This window comes from Sminthopsis crassicaudata, chromosome 4 (assembly GCF_048593235.1).
Source record: "Sminthopsis crassicaudata isolate SCR6 chromosome 4, ASM4859323v1, whole genome shotgun sequence".
In the NCBI taxonomy this organism is placed as follows: Eukaryota; Metazoa; Chordata; class Mammalia; order Dasyuromorphia; family Dasyuridae; genus Sminthopsis; species Sminthopsis crassicaudata.
This window is the reverse complement of record NC_133620.1, coordinates 328,586,036-328,608,643: the sequence shown is the minus strand read 5'-3', so window position 1 is coordinate 328,608,643 and position 22,608 is coordinate 328,586,036. Positions and strand designations below refer to the sequence as shown.

Sequence of the window (22,608 nt, the reverse complement as noted above, 5' to 3'; positions counted from 1 at the left end):
CCACACCTTCCCCTGATTTACTTTCCTGTCATTTACAGTCCTGTGGGACATGTACATCCCTTCCCTGATGCCCTTAGGAAAAGAAAGTGACCCCCAGGGTGCAGCTTGGTGCCTTGTCTGAGCCTGGCTTGAGTGTAACTGGAACTAGAATGAAAGGCAAGGGGGTTCAGTCATGGCCTCTTTTTCCTGCTGGATGGCTCAGTTTTCAGAATGCAGACTCAGCTAGACCAGGACACTACCTCTTAGAAGCAGTTTCGGAATGTGCAAAATAACCCCAATATAAACCAAAACAACCCACTTGACCTTCTGAAGCAGCCTTGCTTGATGTTACCTAGCAAGCAGAGAACAGATGTTGGTTTGTATAATTTTCCCCTCTGTGTATCTTTTGAAATTTTACTTCCTTTTTCCTTCTCCTCTAAAAATAACGGAGTTGCATGAAGTGGGGACAAGTTGCACTTTCCTAGGTTCTATGTCTCATGCTCTGTCTTCTGAATAAGGTGCAAAGTGATGGGGCAGTTCCAGTCTACTGAAGCTCAAGATGTGAAGTTCCTGTTTTGTTTTTGCTAAGCAGCCTGTTTTGTTTTTGTTTTGTTTTGTTTTTTTTTTTATTGTTATTGTAGTTGTTGTTGACTTTTAATTTTCCTTTTGAAAGTAAGCTTAACTGTGCAAAATTATGCATTATCTTTGGTATTTTTTTTAGGTAGTTTAACTTACAATTTGAGATAACTCATTAAAAATCATGGAGAAGAGATCCTTGGAAGCTACCATTTGGCTTGCATTACATAATGCCCCTTATATAACCAGGGAGAGAAAAATCCATTCTAGAGAAAAAACTACTGGCCTCAAAAGTTCCGGCTCTTGGTTTGGCATCTGCTAGCCAAGTATTTGCCACTTTGAAGAGTATCATGAGCTTTCACCAAAGTTCCAACACTGATTCTTAAATTATACAAAATAAAAACTACACTACAACAAAATATAATTTTTGTTCATGTAGTTAGCAGCAGCTTTTTTTTTTTCTCAAAAAAATTAAGGCAGAATCTTGCCTTTGTTATGCCATTAAAAACATTCTCGTTCCCTAGAGAAGTATTCTGGAAAAATTGCAAACCCTACCAATACTTGCCTGCAAGTTCAAGTTTTATCTCAAAAATAATAATTTATTCTACAACATATATGTGCCATCTGATCATGCGTAGACATGTTAGTGCTTTATAGTAATGTTCCAGCTCTGCAGTCTTCCCTTTGAAACCCTTATGCCAGCCTCCATCCCCTGCGGCTGCTTGCCTTGATATATCTCTTCACCAGTACCGTCATCTGCAAACTGTTTGGGCCAAGTTTCAGCTTAATGTGCCTTTGACCAACAACAGACTATGTTTTAAAGTCACATCCTGAAAGAGAAGCCAGTTAGTCATATCTCTGATTCTCGCCTTAGTGGTCTAGGCTCCAGAGGCACTCCAGCCTGGTTGTGATGGTCTATATCAGGAGGTGTGTCTGTGCTTGTGCTCTCAGGAACACCATTCTCACTGTCTTCTTCCTCTTTGCTAGTGAGTGCAACCTCATTCTCATAGCAAAAGGAATTAGCATTCGAGAGGATGTATTTCTTTTCTGCTAAGTCTCTAGCACTACAAAGAGGTGTGTTGGGCACTTCATATGTTTTGTGAAATCTTGAATAGTCCACTTTGTAGTAATGCTTTTCCTCAAAGAGGACAGGCTCATAGCGATGGCCCCAGAGTATTTCATTTGCCAAATAAGAGCTACGACATTGTGTTGTCATAGCAGTAGCTTCTACCATCCCTTCTAGTATTACAACAATTTCAAAGTCTGCATTGTCCATGTCCTGTTTATTCAAATCATACAAAGGACTATCTTCATCTATTTCATGGACTATTGTAATTGGAGAGACTAGAAATATACGGTCGATTCCACTGTCGAATCCCACATTGATGTCTATTTGATCAAGTGGGATATATTCTCCTTCAGATGTAATTCTTGATTTGAGGAGCTGTGCTCTCACATGAGCTTCCACCAAGTGGCTTTTACGGAGGTTTCCCACACGCCACATTAAGCATAGTTTTCCATCCCTCATGGCGACTACAGCATTGTGGCTGAAGACAAGAGTCTCATTCCTCTTTTTTGGCTTTGCCATCTTAGCCATGACTGCACCAATGATAAAAGCATCAATGATGCAGCCCACAATGGACTGGAATACTACCATGAAAACTGCAATGGGACATTCATCAGTGACACACCTGAAGCCATAGCCTATTGTTGTCTGAGTTTCAATGGAAAAAAGGAAGGCAGCAGTAAAACTGCTGACCTGAGATACACATGCTTTATTGTTATCAGGTGCATCCAAATCTCCATGAAGTAATGCTATCAACCAAAACACACAGCCAAAGAATAGCCATGAGAGAACAAAAGCCAGACAGAAGATGACCAGCATCCACCGCCAACGTATGTCCACACAAGTGGTAAAGATGTCTGCCAGATATCTCTGTCCTTTCTCACCCACATTGATGAACTGAACATTGCAGTGACCATCTTTCTTGACAAAACGGCTTCGGCACTGCTGTCGAGTATGGACCTTACTCTTCCCATTTCCAAAGCCATTTGCAACCGCCATGGTGGCCAATTTCATGCCATCTTCTTCTGAAGAGACAATGCTATAGCGGTTGGTTCGTACACTGCCCATTGCTTCTGCTGTGGACTGAAGGGATTCTGCTTTAGAAAACAGTCTGAGTTTCTGCAGGATCCTTTGGAGAAACAGTTTTGATTGCTAAGGAAGAACACACACACAAAAAAAAGGTAGAGATGGGAGTCTCCAGGTGCCTTGGGTCTACCAAGGATGGTCTACTGGCATGTAGATGTTACCGTAGTAATTTATCTAACATCCAGAGAAAACACTCTGCAAAAAAAAGAGAGATTGTGTATTAGAAAATAAAGAATTATGCATAATCTTGTTAAATGTAGCTACTGTTGAAAATGTTGTTTCTATAGTTCCTGAAAAATTTTAACATAAAAAATTAAGTTACCTTAGGATGTAATACAGATCTATCATCTCTTTCCCCTCCCCTACAACTAATATTTGGTTCCTCTGACTATCTCTCTCATACCTTATTAGATTTAAATATTTGAAATTGTAAACATGAATTAATGATTAATTACATACTGAGATGTATATGTACCCAATACAAGGGCATTCATTTGGACTCCTGGCACTATCAATGAGCTTGAATAAGTAATTTACCATTGTGTGCCTTATTTTACCCTTTTTGCTACTTTCCTTGTGGGTATAATATTCTAATTTATTCTACTTGCCAAATTAGGGAGATTGTTGTGTGGCTAAAAATTCACAGCTAAAAGATATGTGGGGAACATCATATGTGTGCAAAATAATAGTAGTAGTTATTGTTAATGTTTACATAGCACTTTAAGGATTATGAATTGTTTTACTTATATCATCACATTTGATTCCTATAATAATTCTATAAGATTGATAATCAGATAGCTAATAGAATCTTCCTTGGAAACTGAAATTAAGTGACTTTTACAAGATGACACAACCAGGAAGTATTCTTAGCATAAAATAAAACCAGACTCTCAGGCCAGTACTCTATCCACTCACTAGGCTTCATTGCCTAGAATAACAGTGGAATCGTGGATCCAACATGGAAGTAACAAAGATTAATTAACATATAGATGAACTTAAAAAGCCAGAATTTATTTTGTATAAATGAGCCAACAAAAGTCATGATTGTGATAGGGGCTAAAGATGCGATTTCATTTGTATAAAGGGTTCTTAGGTAAGGAAGCTCCCTCTACCAATGCAGGTCAACAGTTTTTCTGCCTATAGGCATTAAGAAGTTAAGTGACTCATCCAAGGCCACAAAGTCAGTATGTTTCAAAGATGAACAGATATATCCAACTTGTAGGCTAGGCCTCTATTTCATTTTAGAAGATTACAATTTTTCAATAGCAGTTTAGGCTAGTTAGCTTGCTCAATAACTAGCCATCCAGTAGAAAACCAGATAAGAGTTCTATAGTACAACTGATTCTGACTGAAAGACAATTGCTCTCTAGGGCATAAGGAATGATTCTGTTGCCTAGCAATAGTAGTTTTGAGTTTCTCAGGAGATGGAGCTGCCATTTGTAACAAAAAGCTTGGAGTTCAACACTGATGCTGGATCATGAACTAATAGCTGAATTCATTTCATGTGGCTCCAACTTGATGTTCTCCCACACAGAAAAAAAAAAAAAAAAAAGTTAGCCATGGTAGATCATTAATGATTCTTTCTCTGAAAGTGCTTTTGTTTGCTATTTGTTCCTATGGAGAAACCACTCAGCTTTATTTAATATTATAATCAAACAGCTCTATTTTTAATGTTATTCTCCCCTAGATAAAAGCAACCTTCTTCAATATTTCCTCTCAACTACCTATTTCTCCTTGTTACCTATTTCTCTTTGATAAATTACCTGAAATCTAATAGTTTAAGATATTTTCCTTTTCAGAATTATTGGAACAACTATGTTAACTTGATTTGGTGTCCTAGATTGTCTATATTTTGTTTGTTTTTATAGTCAAATTAGTCTGTACTGCTTAAGGCAGTCTGGTGCATAGGTTAGAGTACATTAAGGAATTTTGCAAACCTGAAAACACTAACAAAATCAATTGCTATGAACAAAAATGCACAGATCTTCTTATGAAAGAACCAAGATTTTTTTTTTTAATTCTTCAACCTACACACAATGCTACCTCCTAATATCGACTATTTTACTTTAACTGTTTAGATTACAATTCATTACAAGCAAGTTTTTATTTGTTACTATTTTATTTGCACTCATTTTAAAAACAAAGACAAGGTTATCTTTCTCCTAAATATGCACATACATGTTTTATTATACTTTTTTGTCTCCCCTGTTCCTTCTCCCAAATTATTATGCAAGAATGTGCCCTAACACATATTTCCTGAGATTAGTCATTTGTGAAAATTCCGATGCGTGTTACATTTCTGGCAGCTTTTGACACCTAAATGATGCCCAATTTGAGTAAGGCTTCAAGTTACTTTATGAAAAAGATTTGCATTTATACTACTAGCCTTCCACCTGCTTCTATATTTTGTCTACTTCTGGGTGAAGTTTTTGCTTTGGACAAAAGAATACATTCCCCCATTCCTGAGGGTATAGAATCCTTTACAGCAAGGGAATGAATGTTTTTCCATAGTAATTTCCAAGTTACGTGGCTGGCTCAAAAGTGCATCAAGAAAGACATACGGGACTTGAGAAAAAGAAATATGTAACATGACCAGATAGCCTCCTTAGTTTTTTCCTTGCTCCTGTGGTATTTCCAGGTTAACCCTTCCCCAAACAGCCTCTCCTTCCCTTCCCCAACCAACCATAGGAAATCCAGTGACTCAGACAAGGGATTCTCAAGAAAGCTTAACCCTAGGACATTTGTTTGAATTCCTCAAAGCACACAATACCCGCTTCCTATGAATAGCTTTCTGTATTTAGATCCTTGAAAAGAACTTGCACTGTTCTATTTCTACTGGTAGAATTTGTTCCATATACAAAGTATCTGTTAGAAATGTTACAACTTCATATATTTCATACTTGGAAACAAAAAACAAAACAAAACAAAATTTTATTTTTGACACCTAAGGAAGATGTTCCTAAACTTCAATCATATATGTAGATAAAGATGGCTTCTTGGGATTGATTATGTAATGATACTCTAGGACATGTATCAAAATTTAATATGGTAAGTTTCTTCATATTTCACTGTAGAGACTGAGATGCCTACCATTGTGCCTGGGTATTATGGAGGGACCATAACACCCAAAATAAGATCTAGCAAGAAACATGCAGTTAATGAAAAGCTTCGTGAGATAAGGTTAATGTCTACATGGCCATTAGATTATGAATAACCAGGCACAAATTTAAGTGCATTTCTGAGGAAAGGAAGGGAAGGGATGTGAAGTGAGGCGAGGTGAGAACACTGAAAGTCCCCTGATGTTCTTGATCTCTAGAACTCAGTGGCATCATTACCCTTATTTAATAAATACTCAAGCAATAAAAATTCTTTCTTGTCAAAGAGGGATCCTAGCATTAGCACACCATTTTATCCCAGTCTATGGACAAGCAAACCAGAAAGATGCAGTGGGAAACTGAGAGACTACATGTGGTATTGTTCACACAGATCTATTTATAGGCTTGAGGCAAAATTAAGTATAAGGTATAGAGGGAAAATAACTTCCTGAATTTTAATTTTAGGTAGATGTGGAGATGAGACATATGAAGTCTGTGCAGAGTGAAGGGAGGGGAGAAGAGGCAAATAAAAGAACTTTGAAATAATTCTCCCACTGCAAGAATTGATGGTTAGAGTGTATCAATTTATCAGAACAAAACAGATATTTCAGAGATTTTTCTCACATGATAATGATTCTCAACTAAAAAGTCAGAAATGCAGTATGGAAGAATATTTCTAAATTATAGAAGAGAAAGTCTACTGGGTTGTAAGGGAGAACTGCTAATGAGCGTTTAGAGCAGATATTCCCCAGCTGACGCCATATAGACCAACCGAGTATGCTCTGGGGCACATGTTGCTATGTGAGCACAAGTGCTAGCAAGGCAACCTCTTCATAGCTCTGTAAACAGAAGAAGAGGAGGAAGAGGAGAAAGAGAAGGAGGAGGAGGACAAGGAGGAGGAGGAGGAGGAGGAGGAGGAGGAAGAGGAGGAGGAGGAGGAGGAGGAGGAGGAGGAGGAGGAGGAGGAGGAGGAGGAGGAGGAGGAGGAGGAGGAGGAGGAGGAAAGGAGGAAATTCTGGGGAGGCATTTCTCAATTCTAAAATTATCTGAACAATTCTGACATACTGAGATGTATATGTACCCAACACAAGCCCATGTAAGGAAGCAGATATACCCAGGTAGCATTAAAACATCTACTTTTTAAAATATTTAAAACATTAAATAATCTGCTCAAGTAAAGGTATAGTGAACTTCAGCCAGTCCTCTTATTGCTTGAAAGTTGTTATTCAGCTTTACATATGATCTGTGATTCTAGACAATCTTAGAGCTTTTTCAAAACAAAAACCCATCCTAATGAATGTTCAGAATAGACGTTTTTGCACCAACTTGGAACAAAAAAGGAAGAAAGAATGAAAGAAAAGCCAATGTAAAATGGAGAAATAAAATGAAGCAAGAGAAAATGCATCCCCTCCTTTCACCATCTTGCACCCCTAACACAAGCACCTCTAGTTCTGGAATAACATATCTTCCCTTTCTGAAGCATAAATTTTTCTATGTGATTGTAAAATAAATTGAATACGCATGGGATTGTGACGATAAAATGTTAGCAATTAAGATGGAAAAACAAACAAGTATAAAGGTAAAGTGTAAGATGCATAACACAATATTTAGCTAGAGGAAGCTTGAAAGCCTGTTGATTAGAGATGTGAAAGAAAAAAATTAATAAAAGATGAAAGAAAATTGCATCCTTTGCATAAGCAAAAAAGGTTTTCATGTAACACTCAGCTGATCTCATCATTTACAAACAGGTAAATTGAGTTTTCTGGAAATCTGTGTAAATTTGCAGTCAGAGGAAAGCTGGACAACACGCTAGGAAAATGGATACCATAAAAAAATTGCTATTTCCTATCTTTCTCTCTCTCTTTTTCAGTTGTCATGATAAACCACTGTTATGATGCAATCTTTCCTTAGAACAGTCATTCCACCACAATGCCCTTTCCTAATACTACAGTGCAGCCAAACAATGCATTATCAATATTAATAAGAATAATTTACAATTGCATAGGAGAATGAAATGCAGCTTGTGATAAAATAAAGTTTAATGGACTTTTTTCAGGTTGAAATTCGCCCCACTTCCCTTACCTACCCAACTACCAAAGCAATTTTGGAAAGCTAACTGCTCAGAGACTTCTCTAAAAACTACTAGGAAAATAAATAAAACATCAGAGAACCATAGAACTAAGGTTTGGGATCAATTCCCTAGTCCTTCTCTTCTTTGCAGAGCACACACACACACACACACACACACACACACACACACACACAAACACACACCCTTACACACCCTCACCCCCTGCTCCCAACTCGGTATCTCTCTACAGCTGGTGCAGTGGAAGTTATGAGCACAAACAGATGCTGCAGAGAAATCTGTTTTTATTACTCAACTGTTCCAAGCATGTCTGTATTTTTAGCTCTGGGGATGTTCCTGGGCACACACAAACTACAGGCATTACAGGCATGATATGGGATTCCGGCGCGTGGGGGAGCACCACACCGGAATGACAGTTACGGACCTCTTTAAGCAGAGGGGCTGAGAAAAAGAGAGTAGGGGGACTGACTACTCAGAGCTGCTCCCCCAGGAGAGACATACTGCAAGAGGAAGGGAGGAAGAAAATACGGTAGCCCTTACCTGTTGCTGGCTCAGGAGCATGGGGACATAGAGTGGAAGTGGGGAAAGGAGAGGCATGTAAGATCCAGTGGTTTTTTTGTTTTTTTGTTTAGAGCGATTGAGCAAAATGCAATCCAAAATTCTCAAAGGCACAGTCTGCTAGCGGAGGTGACGGCTGCTGCTACACTGGCCGGGGGTTCTTATGAGCTCTGGAATACACTCAGCTCTTTTGAGGCTTTCCATGTGATACCGGCCTGGGTTAGCCCCGCCCCACTAAGTTTATGCCCGCCAATAGTAGTAAAGAGCTGCAGGAGCCGGCCCTAGGAGGACAAGGAGGTGGGGGGGGGGGGGGGTTAGGCGGAGGGAGGGGAAGTGAGGGGAGAGAAGGGGAGGGGGAGGATGCTCCAAGTCTCTGGCGTCTCTGCCACCACCCGAGAACCTGATGCTTCTGTGGTGGCAGTGACCGAGCAGCCGTGGTGGTGGTGCTTGAGGCTCCCTGGAAGAGGAGAGCTGGAATGAAGTGCCGAGGCTAGAGGAAGGAAGTGGCTTGGAAGCCTTAGAGTCCGGGCAGGGAGGGATTGCAGCAGGTGGGATAAGAGGCAAGCGCACTGCTAAACCTTGCCTTGGCCCCAGCTGGTTTGGGGGTCAAGCTTTTCACTTCTCCCCAGCGCCCTCACTTTCTTTTTCCTCCTAGGACTGTGGCACTCTCCACGATCCTCGATCACACCAGCCAAGGGCTTTTATTGGAAGAAGATTGCAATCCAGCGTCCTTTTCTCCCTTTCCCTCTGTCCCGTTTAGAAACAGTTCCAGTGTAGAAAAAGGGAAGGTGGCGAAAGGGAAGAGAAAATGAAGATAAGGAACTTGAGAAACAGGAACGTTTGTACAAGTACCTACTGCATTAACTTTGAGTGTCACAATTCACTTGCTGACAATGTATTCGTTTCTACTTGCAGTCTTGATTCAGAAACCTCTGAATAGTTAATTAGTGATCCTTCTGTCACTTCCTCTCGACCTCTCTCTCCCAGTCGTTTCTTTTTTTCACCTTGTCCTCTCTCCACTTTTCCTCCCCCCACCCATGGATTGTTGCCAAAACGGAATTTTCATCATTTTCTCCTGAATCTGGTATCTATACAAAAGCTCAGAATTCCCTCCGCTGAGTCACCATTCCCAAGGCTCTTTTCCCTGTGCCAAACAAGAGACAGTGTGGTAGATTCTTTCAGGGGGTAGTTTATTTTCAGTGTTTTTCTTTCAATGACAATTTTCCTTTCTCTGTGACGCCACTCGCACCCAGAACTATCGTTGTGTACCTAGCTTTTTAAGTAGGACTTTAAAAAGAAGACAGGAAGGCATTTCGGTTTTATTTTGTTTTGTTTTGTTTTACCTCCCATTCACGGTGGATATTATATTCTCTTCACATTTCAGTGGCCCCCGGGGGTTGTTTTATTTAAATGTACTTAGGCCTTATTCAGTCTTCTAGCTATTCCAAGCAACTACCCACCCTGGACGGCTTAGCTAACATAACTGTGAAGTGTGGGAAAAGAAAACGATTATATTCAAAGAAAAAGATCTCAGTGTCTGTAACTGAGCCTGACTAATCCACCTCCTCCCCGCTGTTCTGCACACCCTCATACCTTTACACAACCTACAGAAGTTGCTGATGGCATCTGTAGATATTTTTTTTATATTCTTACCTGATCTTGCTCTGTCTCTTCTGCCTTCCTTCCTAATTCTGTTCTAGATATTTAATCTCTAATTATGTAATATGGTCAGGGGACATTGTTTATATATTCTGATAAAAAAAGACTCCCCTCATTCCCTTCCTTTTGCTCAGATTGAAGGAACTCACTCTAAACTCCAACCTGTCAGTTACTTTACTGGTCTTACATAAGAAAGCATTAATGTCTACAAATATATGAATGCTAGTACATGCAAGTGCCAGCTTAGCAGAAGCCAATTCAGGCATAAAGATTTGAAGATATCTGGAAAACACAACATAGGCAGACCTGAAATACAATAATAAAAACTTTAAAATAAAGTGGAAAAGAATACAATTCCTAGTTGACAAAATGCTATTATTTCACATCCACATTCACAATAGAAATGACAGTGACAGTTCATAAAGAAACCCTGAAAGGCAGTGGAAATTATGCTACAGAGCTTTTACATTCCCAGTCCTTTAGACTCTCCAAGTCTAGAGGACATCCTTCTTGCATTCTTAAAGGAAACCATCACAGCCAATATAAAAGAAAAGGGGAAAATATATTCATACCATATCCTACCTCTTAGTGGTGAGGTCCCAAAAATTCTACAGGATAACTTGCAACACTAAAATGACCTTAAAGTAACTCTTATCACAAAAAGGAACCTAGCATAGGTAACACTAAAGGAAAAACCCCATACAAATAATGAAAAAATTTAATTACAAAACCAAAAGTCCTTTAGAATGTATAATCTCAGGAGATGTTGTTTGTAGGCTGACCCATAAGGAGGACTTTTCACGACTAATATTTTAGGAAAGATGACTGAACTAATATTGCTGTGCAAAGAGCCCTAAAGTCCAGTTGTATATACTCCTCTAATAGCAGGTGGAGACATCTGTCAAGCAGTCAAAATGGCATTCCTCAATACCAAAGTCACTATTGTTTTATCATAGAACTAGGATAGGATGGAAAACAGTGAAACTATAATTTGAGTTCTCAGCCCAGGAAAAACCCATCTTGCCAGTGAAAGTTACTAATACTCAAAGGATTAGTTAAAAGTAATCTCAAATATTCACATTCCTCTTAACAATGGAAACTGCCTTGCTCATCTTGTAAGAGGCAGCTTATGATGAACAAATCAGGGCACAGGATCATGGTAAAACCCTATCTTATTTATTCAGTATTATCCAGTGCCTAGTGACAGGCCAATAACTGCTTTTCAAAACAGATAAAAGTGATTAACTCAGAGATCTATAGCTCCAGGAGTTAATTCAGCATGTGTCAAATTCTCTGCAGCACATGATCTTTATGACAGAAACATCCAGAAGCATAGGCCCCCAATCTGCATTCAAAGATTTGGTTGGCTTGTAACAATCAGTTTGGATAAGAGAATATCTCAGGAATATCTCAAAATTTAAAGGAAAAAAGAACAATTATTGCTTTACACCTAAAAGTGTCAATACAATTTAATTAACAATCCCAAAGTCAGATTATCCTCATCTGTAACTAATTCAGCAGACTTTGAAAGAACAAATCTTCTGTAAACACTTTAAGCCAATAGACTTCTGGAACTGAAAAAATCTACACAATAGCGCTATTAGATCTTTTTAATGACTCTAAAGACAATTTGGCTCCCTAGTTTTTTTTTAAATAGCTTTTTATTTGCAAGATATATGCATAGGTAATTTTTCAGCATTGACAATTGCAAAACCTTTTGTCCCAACTTTTCCCCTCCCTCTCCCCACTCCCTCCCCAGATGGCAGGTTGACCAATACATGTTAAATATGTTAAAGTATAAGTGAAATACAATATATATATATACACACACACACACATACATGTCCAAACAGTTATTTTGCTGTATAAAAAGAATCGGACTTTGAAATAGTGTACAATTAGCCTGTGAAGGAAATCCAAAATGCAGGCAGACAAAAATAGAGGGATTGGGAATTCTATGTAGTGGTTCATAGTCATCTCCTAGAGTTCTTTCACTGGGTGTAGCTGGTTCAGTTCATTACTGCTCTATTGGAACTGATTTGGTTCATCTCATTGTTGAAGAAGGCCAAGTCCATCAGAATTGCTCATCATATAGTATTATTGTTAAGTATATAATGATCTTCTGGCCTTGCTCATTTCACTCAGCATCAGTTCATATAAGTCTCTCCAGGCCTTTCTGAAATCATCCTGCTGGTCATCTCTTACAGAACAATAATATTCCATAATATTCATATACCACAATTTATTCAGCCATTCTCCAATTGATGGGCATCCATGACAAAGAGGGCTGCCACAAACATTCTTGCACATACAGGCCCCTTTCCCTTCTTTAAAATCTCTTTGGAATATAAGCCCAGTAGTAACGCTGTTGGATCAAAGGGTATGCACAGTTTGATAACTTTTTTGAGTATAGTTCCAAACTGCTTTCCAGAATGGCTGGATGTATTCACAATTCCACCAACAAAGTATCAGTGTCCTAGTTATCCCATATCCCCTCCAACATTCCACATTATCTAGCCAATGTTATAGGTGTGTAGTGGTATCTCAGAGTTGTCTTAATTTGATTAATAATGACTTGGCTCCCTAGTTCTCTGATAGTGAAATCCTGTTCCCTCCTCTGTCTCCTCAGTACAGGAAGTGGTTCCATAAGGAGTAGGATGTTAAGTCAGGTAATGTGATAAATCCAAGGCTTTATACTCATCCAAGGCAGGTCCCAATCATTATCACTTTAGCTCCCATTATCTTCCCATTTAACCTAGGATTAAGCAAGATTTAATCTATTTCCCTCAACAGAAACATTGAATCAAAAGATATGGTTCCAATTAGTAGGCAATAGTTCCCACCTTACTTAGTGTTGTCCTTTGTCTCTCAATGGGTATTAAAGTTATTAACCATTACTCTCCCTTCAAAGGCTGAGCTTTAAAAAAACAAACAAAATAAAATTAACAAAAGATATATATATATATGTAAATATATCTACATATATAACACACATATACATATATCTATATATATATATATAATTGCTGATTATATAAAGACGATTTATTTTCATTTTTTCTTATATTGGAGAGTGAGCTTTTTAAAAATTGTTAGCCAGAGTTAGGGGACAATGATATTCACTATATATTTTTTCTTGCTTCTAAAAGACCATCAAGTTATTCCTATGTGGTTAGTGGAACACCTCTCCTTATCCCTATTCATTTAGAGTGATTGCACATATATACAGTTACTGGATACCTGAGTCTTGTATCTTGCCATCTAAACATTCAAAGTTTCCATTTTTCTGCACCACCAATATCCCAACTTTAGCAACAAAATGAACAAGTAAGTCCTTGCCATACATTGCCACTTGATTCTAATTATTTTGGATTTATCCTACCTTAGGTGAGTATAGTGTTTCAGGTTCAAAATAGAATGGAATACTTGTGGACTACACAATGCACTAATTAGTGTAATAAAGCACTTTACTTACAATAAAGATTTAAAAAGACACAATTCGGAATGGATAAAATCAAATGCTACTCCTTTGGTATTCATCAGGAGGACAGTGATACTGAGTCAAAAGTTATCTCTATAGTATTGGATATTACAATGACCCTTCAGATTACTAACTCAATTTAGGTAGAACTTTTCATATTCTTAGTCCACCAGAATCACCAAGTCTCAAGGACAGTTATCTTACCATCTAGAAGAGTTATAATCCAGTCTTTAAAATAAAATTTGTTCCTACTCTAAGAAGTTTCTGCTTTAACATTTATTGAAAGGAAATGCAAATTAAGACAACTCTGAGCTACCACTACATCTTTCAGATTGGCTAAAATAACAGTAAAATATAATGCCTCATTTTGGAGAGCATGTGGGCAAACTGCAACACTAATGCATTGTTGGTGGAGTTGTGAACTGATCCAACCATTCTGGAGAACAATTTGGAACTATGCCCAAAGGCCTATCAAAAATGTGCATACCCTTTAATCCAGCACTGGGTTTATATCCCAAAGACATATTAAAGATGGGAAAGCCACCCACATGTGCAAAAATCTTTGTGGCAGCCCTTTGTGTAGTGGCAAGAAACTGGAAACTGAGCCCAGCAGTTGGAGAATGGCTGAATAAGTTATGGTATATAAATGTTATGGAATATTATTGTACTATAAGAAACAATCAGAAGGATGATTTCAGAGAGGCCTGGAGAGACTTACAAGAACTGATGCTAAGTGAAATAAGCAGAAGTTCATTGTATTTGGCAACAAGAATAAATGATGATCAATTCTGATGGACTTGGCTGCTTTCAACAATGAGATGATTCAGGCCAGTTACAGTGAACTTCTGATGAAGAGAGTCATCTACAAACTCAGAGGGAGGATTGTAGGAACTGAATATCAATTACAACATAGCATTTTTAATTTTTGTTGTTGTTTGCATTTTATTTTCTTTCTCATTTTTTAATTTTTTGATCTAAATTTCCTTGTGCAGCAAGATAATTGTATGAATATATAATCATATATTGGATTTAGCATGTTTTTGTGATATTTAATATATATTGAATTACTTGCCATCTAATGGAGGAGCTTGGGGCAGAGGGAAAAAATTGGAACACAAGATTTTGCAAAGGTCAGTGTTGAAAAATTATCTATGTATATGTTTTGAAAATAAAAAGCTTTAATTAAAAAAGAAAAAAAGGAAAAATTATTGAATTATATATTGTTTATAAACAGCACAAATAAACTTTGCAAAATATATGGAGTTATATAAAACCAAATCCCAGCCCTTTGGCATAAGTAACAGGAAGGCAAAATGGAACCAAGGCCTAGGCCATAAGCAAAGGGCATACAGAGGGCAGCAGCTTATCCTGGCTTGATTTCATTCTGAGAAAAAGTATTTCTTTATAGAATACTTCTAAGAAATAAAGAGGAAAGTTCCTCATAGATTTCTATTAAATCTAATCTGAAATAAGAAATTAATCAAATTAAAATATATTCCTATTTCCCCCTACCTTTATTATTATTAGGTTAGGGTCTCTGCTTTTTTCCAAGGTGCATTGATTCTCTCTAATAAGCAACAATTTTATTTCTTGGTACTGAATCATTTTGAAAATCATTTACTTTAAAAGAATATTGCTGGACTTCTGGGAGCCAAGATAGCTGAGTAAGCAGTAAATTTACATAATTTCCATATTCACCTCCCAAAAAAATATAAAATAGTGTCCTCAAATAAATCCTGGAACAGCAGAACCAGAAAAAAATGGGGCAAAACAAAATTTTAGCTCAACAAATTTCAAAGATCAAAGTAAGATCTGTCTCATTTGTATAAAAAGGAAATGCAGTACAGAACAGAAAGCATTCCAGAAAAACCAGTAGCAAGGCCCACCTCAGTAAAAGTGCAAGAGATCCTGATACCTCAGAATAACCTGGGTCAAACAGACAGCCACCACCAGCCAGACTTTCATTAACTTCAATGTAATCATGGGTCTCAGAAGATACCAGATATCAACTATAGGACCCTGGGTCCACTCCAGGTAAGCTGCCAGACCCCAAAAGCCTTCAACAGTGCCAACCACTTCCTATTCTACCCTTTAAGTGTATCAAAAGACACCAGAGTTGCCCCATGCTTCAAAACATCATCAGTGTAGCTCCAGGTAAATAGTCAGGGCCTGAAACCCATGGCAGAAGAAGCCTGAAAATTCCTCCTTCAACTCTTAGTACTGAGCTCAAATTTAAAAGACAGGAAAATGGCAAAAAAAAAAAAAAAAAAAAAAGAAAAAGAAAAAAGAAAGAAAAAAAATCACTTCAATATCTGACCATATGAAATGGTTGGCCAAATGGAAAAGGAAGTACAAAAGCTAAAACAAGCTTTTAAAGTTAGAATTGGACAAGTGGACTCTATGAGACATGAAGAATCAATAAAACAAATTTTAAAGAATGAAAACGAATTGGCCTAGAAAATATAGATCAGACAATGTAAGAATTATTAGGTTACCTGAAAACCATGATCAAAAGGATGACCTGGATAGCACAGTTCAAAAAATTATCAAAAGAAATTGACCTGATATCCTGGAACAAGAGGACAAAATAAGCATTGAAAGAATTCATTGCTCACTTCAGGAAAGTGATAAAGTAAAAAATTTAAGGAACACTATAGCCAACTGTCAGAACTATCAAGTCAAGGAAAAAATACTACAAGTAAGTAGAAAGAAACGGTTCCAATATTGGGGAGTCATAATCAGGATTACAAAGGATTTAGCTGCTGTAATATTAAAGGATCAGAGGCCTTAGAATGTAATATTCTGGAAAGCAAAAGAGTTAGGATTCTAACTAAGAATCAGCTAAATGGCAAATTAAACTTAATACTTCAAGGGAAAAAATGGTCATATAGTGAATTAGGTGGATTTCAAATTTTCATAAAAAGACCAGAATTGAACAAAAATTTTGACCTCCAACATCAAGACCCAAAAAAAGCCTAAAAAGGGAAAAGAAAAGCTAAGAGATTCAATGAGCTGAACTGTTTGCATCCCTAAATAGGAAAGTGATACTTGTAATTCTTAAAATGTTATACTACTAATAATACAGCTAGAAGGAAGAAACATAGACAGAGAACATGAGTATAAAGTAAATTTGAGAAAATGACATAAAATCATTAAGAAACGAAAAAGAAGAGCACATGAATGTATAAGAAAAGGAGTAGAACAGAGTAAATTCATTTATAAGAAGAGGCATGAAAAACCTATTATAATGGAGGGAAAGATAGCGGGAAATACAAAATAATTCTAACTGTGAATGTGAATGAGATGAAATCTCCCATAAAACAGATGTAAATAGCAGATTGTATCAAAAAACCAGAATTCTATAATATATTATTTACAAGAAAAACTTGAAATAGAGACATACACTTAGACTAAAGGTAAGGGGCTCACACAGAATATATTATGCTTCAGTTAAAGTAAAAAAAAAAAAAAAAAAAAAACATATGCAGTAATCCTGATCTCAGACAAATAAAAACAAAATAGACCTAATTACAAGAGATAGGTTAAAAAAAAAAACTACATCTGGTTTAAACGAACTATAGACAAGGAAATAATATCAATATTAAACCCATATGAAACAAGTGGTATAGCATTCAAATTATTTTTTTAAATACATATTCCACATTTATCATGCTGTACTGTTGGAGTTGTGAACTGATCCATTCCAGAGTTCTGCAATTTGTAACTATGTCCAAAAGTGAACTAGATTGTATTTGATTCAACAATTCCATTCTGAAATCTGGATTGCAAAGAGATCATCAAAAAGAGGAAAGGACATACATATGCAAAACTTTTTATAGCAGTTCGTTATGTGGTAGCAAAATATTGGAAATCTTATTTTGTTTTTTCCCCAAATACATGTCAAGACAAATTTTGGTATTCATTTTACAAGATTTTGAGCTCCAAATTTTTCTCCCTCTTTTCCTAAAATGGCAGGCAATTTGACATAGGACATACATGTGGAACATGTCAAATATATTTCCATTCGTCACAATTGTAAAAGAAGAAACGGATTAAAATTTAAAAAAAACATGAAAAAAAATAAAGTAAATGATGAAAGTATGCTCCAATCTGTATTCAGACTACATTAGTTCTTTATCTGTATGGCATTTTCCTTTGTGAATCCTTTGTACATGTTGTGGATCTATGTATTGCTGAGAAAAGTTGAGTTCTTTATAGCTGATCATCATACAATGTTATTGATATTATATAATAATATTTTCCTGGCTCTCCTCATTTCATTTTGTATAAGTTTGTTTAAGTCTTTCCAGGTTTTTCTGAAATCTGTCTCTGAATGCATAGTAGTATTCTGTTCCATACATATACCACAACTTGATCACCTGTTCTCCAATTGATAGATATCTCCTCAATTTCCAATATTTTGCTACCACATAAAGAGCTGCTATAAAACTTTTTGCACATGTATGTCCTTTCCTCTTTTTGATTGACTATACAATGTTTGTTGTTTAATTTTCAACTTTAGGGTCAGAGGACTTGGCTGTGAATTCCATCTCTTTATCTCCTTAAGCTTCAGTTTCCCTAACTGTAAAGTGATAACAACATGACTTGGACTTTGTGTCACAGTGGAAAGATCCTTTAAGGTTAAAATATTTTCTTTATGGAAAGTGGATAGAAATTTCTCTATTGAATAACTAAAGAACATAGTAGAGACAAACAATTTCACATCATCTTTATTTCATACTTATTTTTTATAAATCAATGGAATACTATGGTTAATTTTTAAAAATAATTTAATTTAAGGGAGAAATAAATTTGATTTTTATTCCTCTTTCTACCTAATCCTATTCACATTATTGCTAAATCATTATATAGCCCATTCACATAAATCATACCTTTAGTCCAATTCATACAATTTACACAGTGATTTTTTTAAATAACACTTCAAAGTTTACACAATTATTTTTCCCACTCATTTAGGAGATAAATAGAATCATACATCTACAATGACAAAGGATTTCATAAATCATCTAGAACAATCCCCTCATTTTACAAATGAGGAAGCTGAGGCCTCCATTGGTTAAGGGATGTGCCCCAGGTCACATTAATAATATCAGGGGTGAGATTCGAACCCAGGTTAGAAGATTCTTTTTTTAGAGGTATAAGAAATCTCACACTCCATCTTAGTCTAAATAACTCATTTTATACAGGAGGGAACAAACCCTTAGAATTATGTGTGTTTTCCAAAGTCTCCTAGTTAATATCACCCAAATACTTTAATCTTAAAGGATCTTTCCACTGTGACACAAAGTTCAAGTCATGTTGTTACCACTATACAGTTAGGGAAACTGAAGCTTAAGGAGATAAAGAGATGGAATTCACACCCAAGTCCTCTGATCCTAAAGTTGGAAATTAAACAACAAACATTGTACAGTCAATCAACTTGATGGTTCAAAAATTTCTTTTCAAATATCACTATCATGAATTCAAATACAAAATACTCAGGGTTTTCTAATGAAGTTTTTTTTTTTTTTTCTTCTTTGAATAATATAGATAATCAAAACTGTGTTGACCTGTATTAAACTGAGTAACAGCATGATGGATTTTGAAAACTAGACTAATTAGTAAATGGATTCACATCATATCCATATCCAATTTAATTCACGAATTATTTATTAAATGCTTTCTGGATTTCAACAGAATTCCAGAGAAATTGGTCTTTGGATTAATTTGGTCCTGAAGTGTCTGGTACAAACAGTCTTAACATGTTGAGTCAGCTTCTCTGTTTAGCCTGCTCAGCTTGCACAGCAAAAAATGATTAATAGATTAATGAGACCAATACATTTGGATGTTCAGATCTGTCTAAGGACTTAATTTTTCCAAGGCAATGCCAGTTATTCTGTGATTTGGCCCTTCTGGCTAATTCACTATAAGAAACAAGTAAAATATTAGATATGATTCATATTAGGGTACAGATTGTGCATGTGTTTATAATGCATGTGGAGGTTATTCAATTAGATACAAATCTTTCCTCTATATTCAACATACAGAGCCTAATAAAAATCAATATCTCTTTGTAATGATAATCATTTTTCATACCTCTATTTGTAAGGTGTGCTGTGTAATTTCTAAACCATATGACATTGCAAAGTTCTTACCTTTATTTAATATAGGCATTAAAACCTGCTCATTCATTTTTGAAGTGTCTATTCGCCTTTATTACTCAAAAATAAAATGCAGATTGGTTTGGAAGGCAGAGTGAATAAGGTAAAAAACTGCTCTCCTGAAGAAAATTCATTTCTTTGTCTTATTTTAAGAAGGAAAGGGAATGAGCATTTACCAAATGTCTGTAATGAAACAATCACTCTAATTAGTGCTTTACAAATATTTTATTTGAGCTTTATGACAACTCTGGGAAGTAGGTATTGTTATGATCCTTATTTTACAGTTGGGAAAACTGAGGCAGGCAGAGGTTAAGTTACTTATCTAGGGTCATGTTGTTATTTATCCTTTCTTCTTGATCACTTCCCTGATGTCATGATATACACGTGATTTGGATTTAGATGAGAGAGGAATAGATAAGATCAGTAGCTTCACTGTCCCCTCCAGAGCCATCTGGTTCCAATGGCAAGATGCAGATCAGAACGACTGGACATGGCCCTGGATGAAATGGTGGACCTTGGCTTTTTTAAGCTAAGGTCTTCAGCAGGTCTCAGTTTGACTGAGGTCATGCCTATTCAGTAAATAAGGCTTGGTAGCAACTGAGGTAAAGAATCTCTTCTTTTATCTAGTCCAAAAAAAAAAAAAAAAGAAAAATCAAAACAAATAAATAATAAATTTGGGAGAAGACCCTCAAGGTTTCTGACTAAAGAAGAAATGATTGCTCTTTACATTCAATCTTAGTCAATCGAGATTGGCATCTGAGGCAGGAGACGTGAACTCAGGTCTTTCTTACTCCAGACCCAGTGCTTTCTCCATTATACTATGTAGTTCTCTCTATCTAGATAGTCTCTCATTACTTGGGAAAAAAGTTTTACTTTAGGAAATGAGCTCTAGTGCCTCAACACATTGGACAGAAAGGCATTCAATATATTTTAATCAACAAATCAACATTTATTTAGTATAATTGGGTGGGGCTGCTACACAGAGAAATCTGGCACCAGACACTTATTATCTGGATGATCCTAGGTAAGTCACTTAATTTCTGCCTCAGTGTCCTCAATTGTAAAATATCAGGATGTTGTGGGGATTAAATAAGATTATATTTGTAAAGAGTTTAAAACAGTGTCTGACCCATAGTAGAAACTTAATACACTTTATATAGTTAGAGATTGACTGGAAATTAAACTTAGAAGTAACAAAATAGCGTAGAGTAGAATCACTCAAAGTAGAACGTTGGGACCACTAGTGATTTTTTAATAATCCTTGAGAGGTCCATAAATCAAAAATTTCATAATATCAAGCTGTTTGAACTTCTAATAAAATAATGTCAATAAATATAATACACAAAAATAAAAGTTCTTTAAGAATATCAATAGTTCTGAGGAGTATAAAGAATTAAAATAAAATTTTTAAAATAATGTGAAAAATTACTGATAACAAAACTTTTGAGAACCACTGACCTAAAGTTACATAACTAAATATTTAAGAGTCGTGATTTGAACAAAATTTTCCACTTTCATTTATTACCCATGCTTCCTTTTGCCTTATACAAAATAGGAACTCAATAAGTGATTGCTGAATTAAATATATCTAAAATTCCTGAAGAAGGTGGTGCTCTACAATAGGGAATTTTCCATATAAGTGAAATATAAACCTCTACCTTTTTAATCATCTTCAGTGGAGACATTTCTAAAATGTATTCTAATATGTTTATTGCTCTCTATTATTGTTCTATAAGAATTCATGTGCTAGCAGATTGATTTTTTAAGCTTTTTTATTTTCAAAATATATACATAGTTTTCAATATTCATTTTCACAAAACTTTGTATTCCAAATTTTTTCTCCCTCTTCCCCCCGACTATCCTAAATGGCAAATAATCCAATATATGTTAAAACAAGTGCAATTCTTCTCCTTTTCCATGATTATCATGCTGCACAAGAAAAATCAGATCAAAAAGGAAAAAATATGAGAAAGAAAACAAAATAGCAGGATGATTTTAGAAAAGTCTGGAAAAACCTATATGAAATGATGCTGAGTGAAGCGAGCAGCACCGGTAGAACAACGTAAAAGTAAACAAAAATGCATGGATCCCAAGTTAAGGGATCATCCCTGAAGGCCAAAAATATTAAATGGTTTCCCCATAATCATAAGTCTAGTAAGTGGAAGAGTTCTTGGCCTCTATTACTTCATTTATTAAATGAAAAGATTGGATCATTCCCAAGATATACAAGGAATTAATTCTTCAAATTTGCAAGATTTAGAATTATTCTCAAATAGATACATTATAAAAGGATATAAAAGGACAATTTTCTAAGGAAGAAATCCAAGCTATCAACAATCACATAAAAATTCAGAAAACACAAATTAAAGAAACTGAGATTTCACTTCATATCCACTAGATTGGCAAAGATGCTATAAGGGAAAATTGTGTCTCTAATTTCATTCTTTATTCAATCTCCCTGATCTATTTTTTAAACCTCCAAATGGAAATATTGTTAGTCAGGGCTCTAAGATTCAGCAATGAAAAATGCTACTATAACTACATACCTACCATTAGTGTGTTAGATGTCTTCTCATCTAGGAAATCTGGTATGTTCCAATTTTGTACCAACCCCCTTATCTATCTATCTATCTATCATCTATCAAACTTCTGCTATAGCATTTGATTTGTGGGGAAAAAAAACTGCCTTTGGAAAATAGCTTGTTGTCCTAATTTTAGTAAGGAAACCATCATCCTTATAGATACCCACATTCGCAATTTATGAATCATCCTCAATTTCTCACTCTTCTTTACCCTCCATCTTATTGATTTTTACCCCCACAGAATTCCTTACTTATATTCCTTTTTCTTCATTCATA

At 36.0% G+C, this 22,608-nt stretch overlaps 1 protein-coding gene and 1 long non-coding RNA gene across 2 annotated transcripts; one reads left to right on the top strand and one right to left on the bottom strand.

Moving 5' to 3' along the window:
* Positions 1–572: 572 nt before the first annotated feature.
* KCNJ2 (potassium inwardly rectifying channel subfamily J member 2) lies at positions 573–8,621 on the bottom strand. The gene is made up of 2 exons (XM_074260629.1): positions 8,432–8,621; positions 573–2,902 (listed from the first exon to the last, which is right to left on the bottom strand). The coding sequence occupies exon 2, from the start codon at positions 2,687–2,689 to the stop codon at positions 1,406–1,408; it is 1,284 nt and encodes a 427-aa protein (XP_074116730.1). The 5' UTR covers positions 2,690–2,902; positions 8,432–8,621; the 3' UTR covers positions 573–1,405.
* LOC141538807 (uncharacterized) lies at positions 8,322–10,446 on the top strand. Its single transcript, XR_012481132.1, has 2 exons — positions 8,322–8,488; positions 9,105–10,446. It is a non-coding gene; the product is annotated as an uncharacterized LOC141538807 (long non-coding RNA).
* The last annotated feature ends 12,162 nt before the right edge of the window (positions 10,447–22,608 follow it).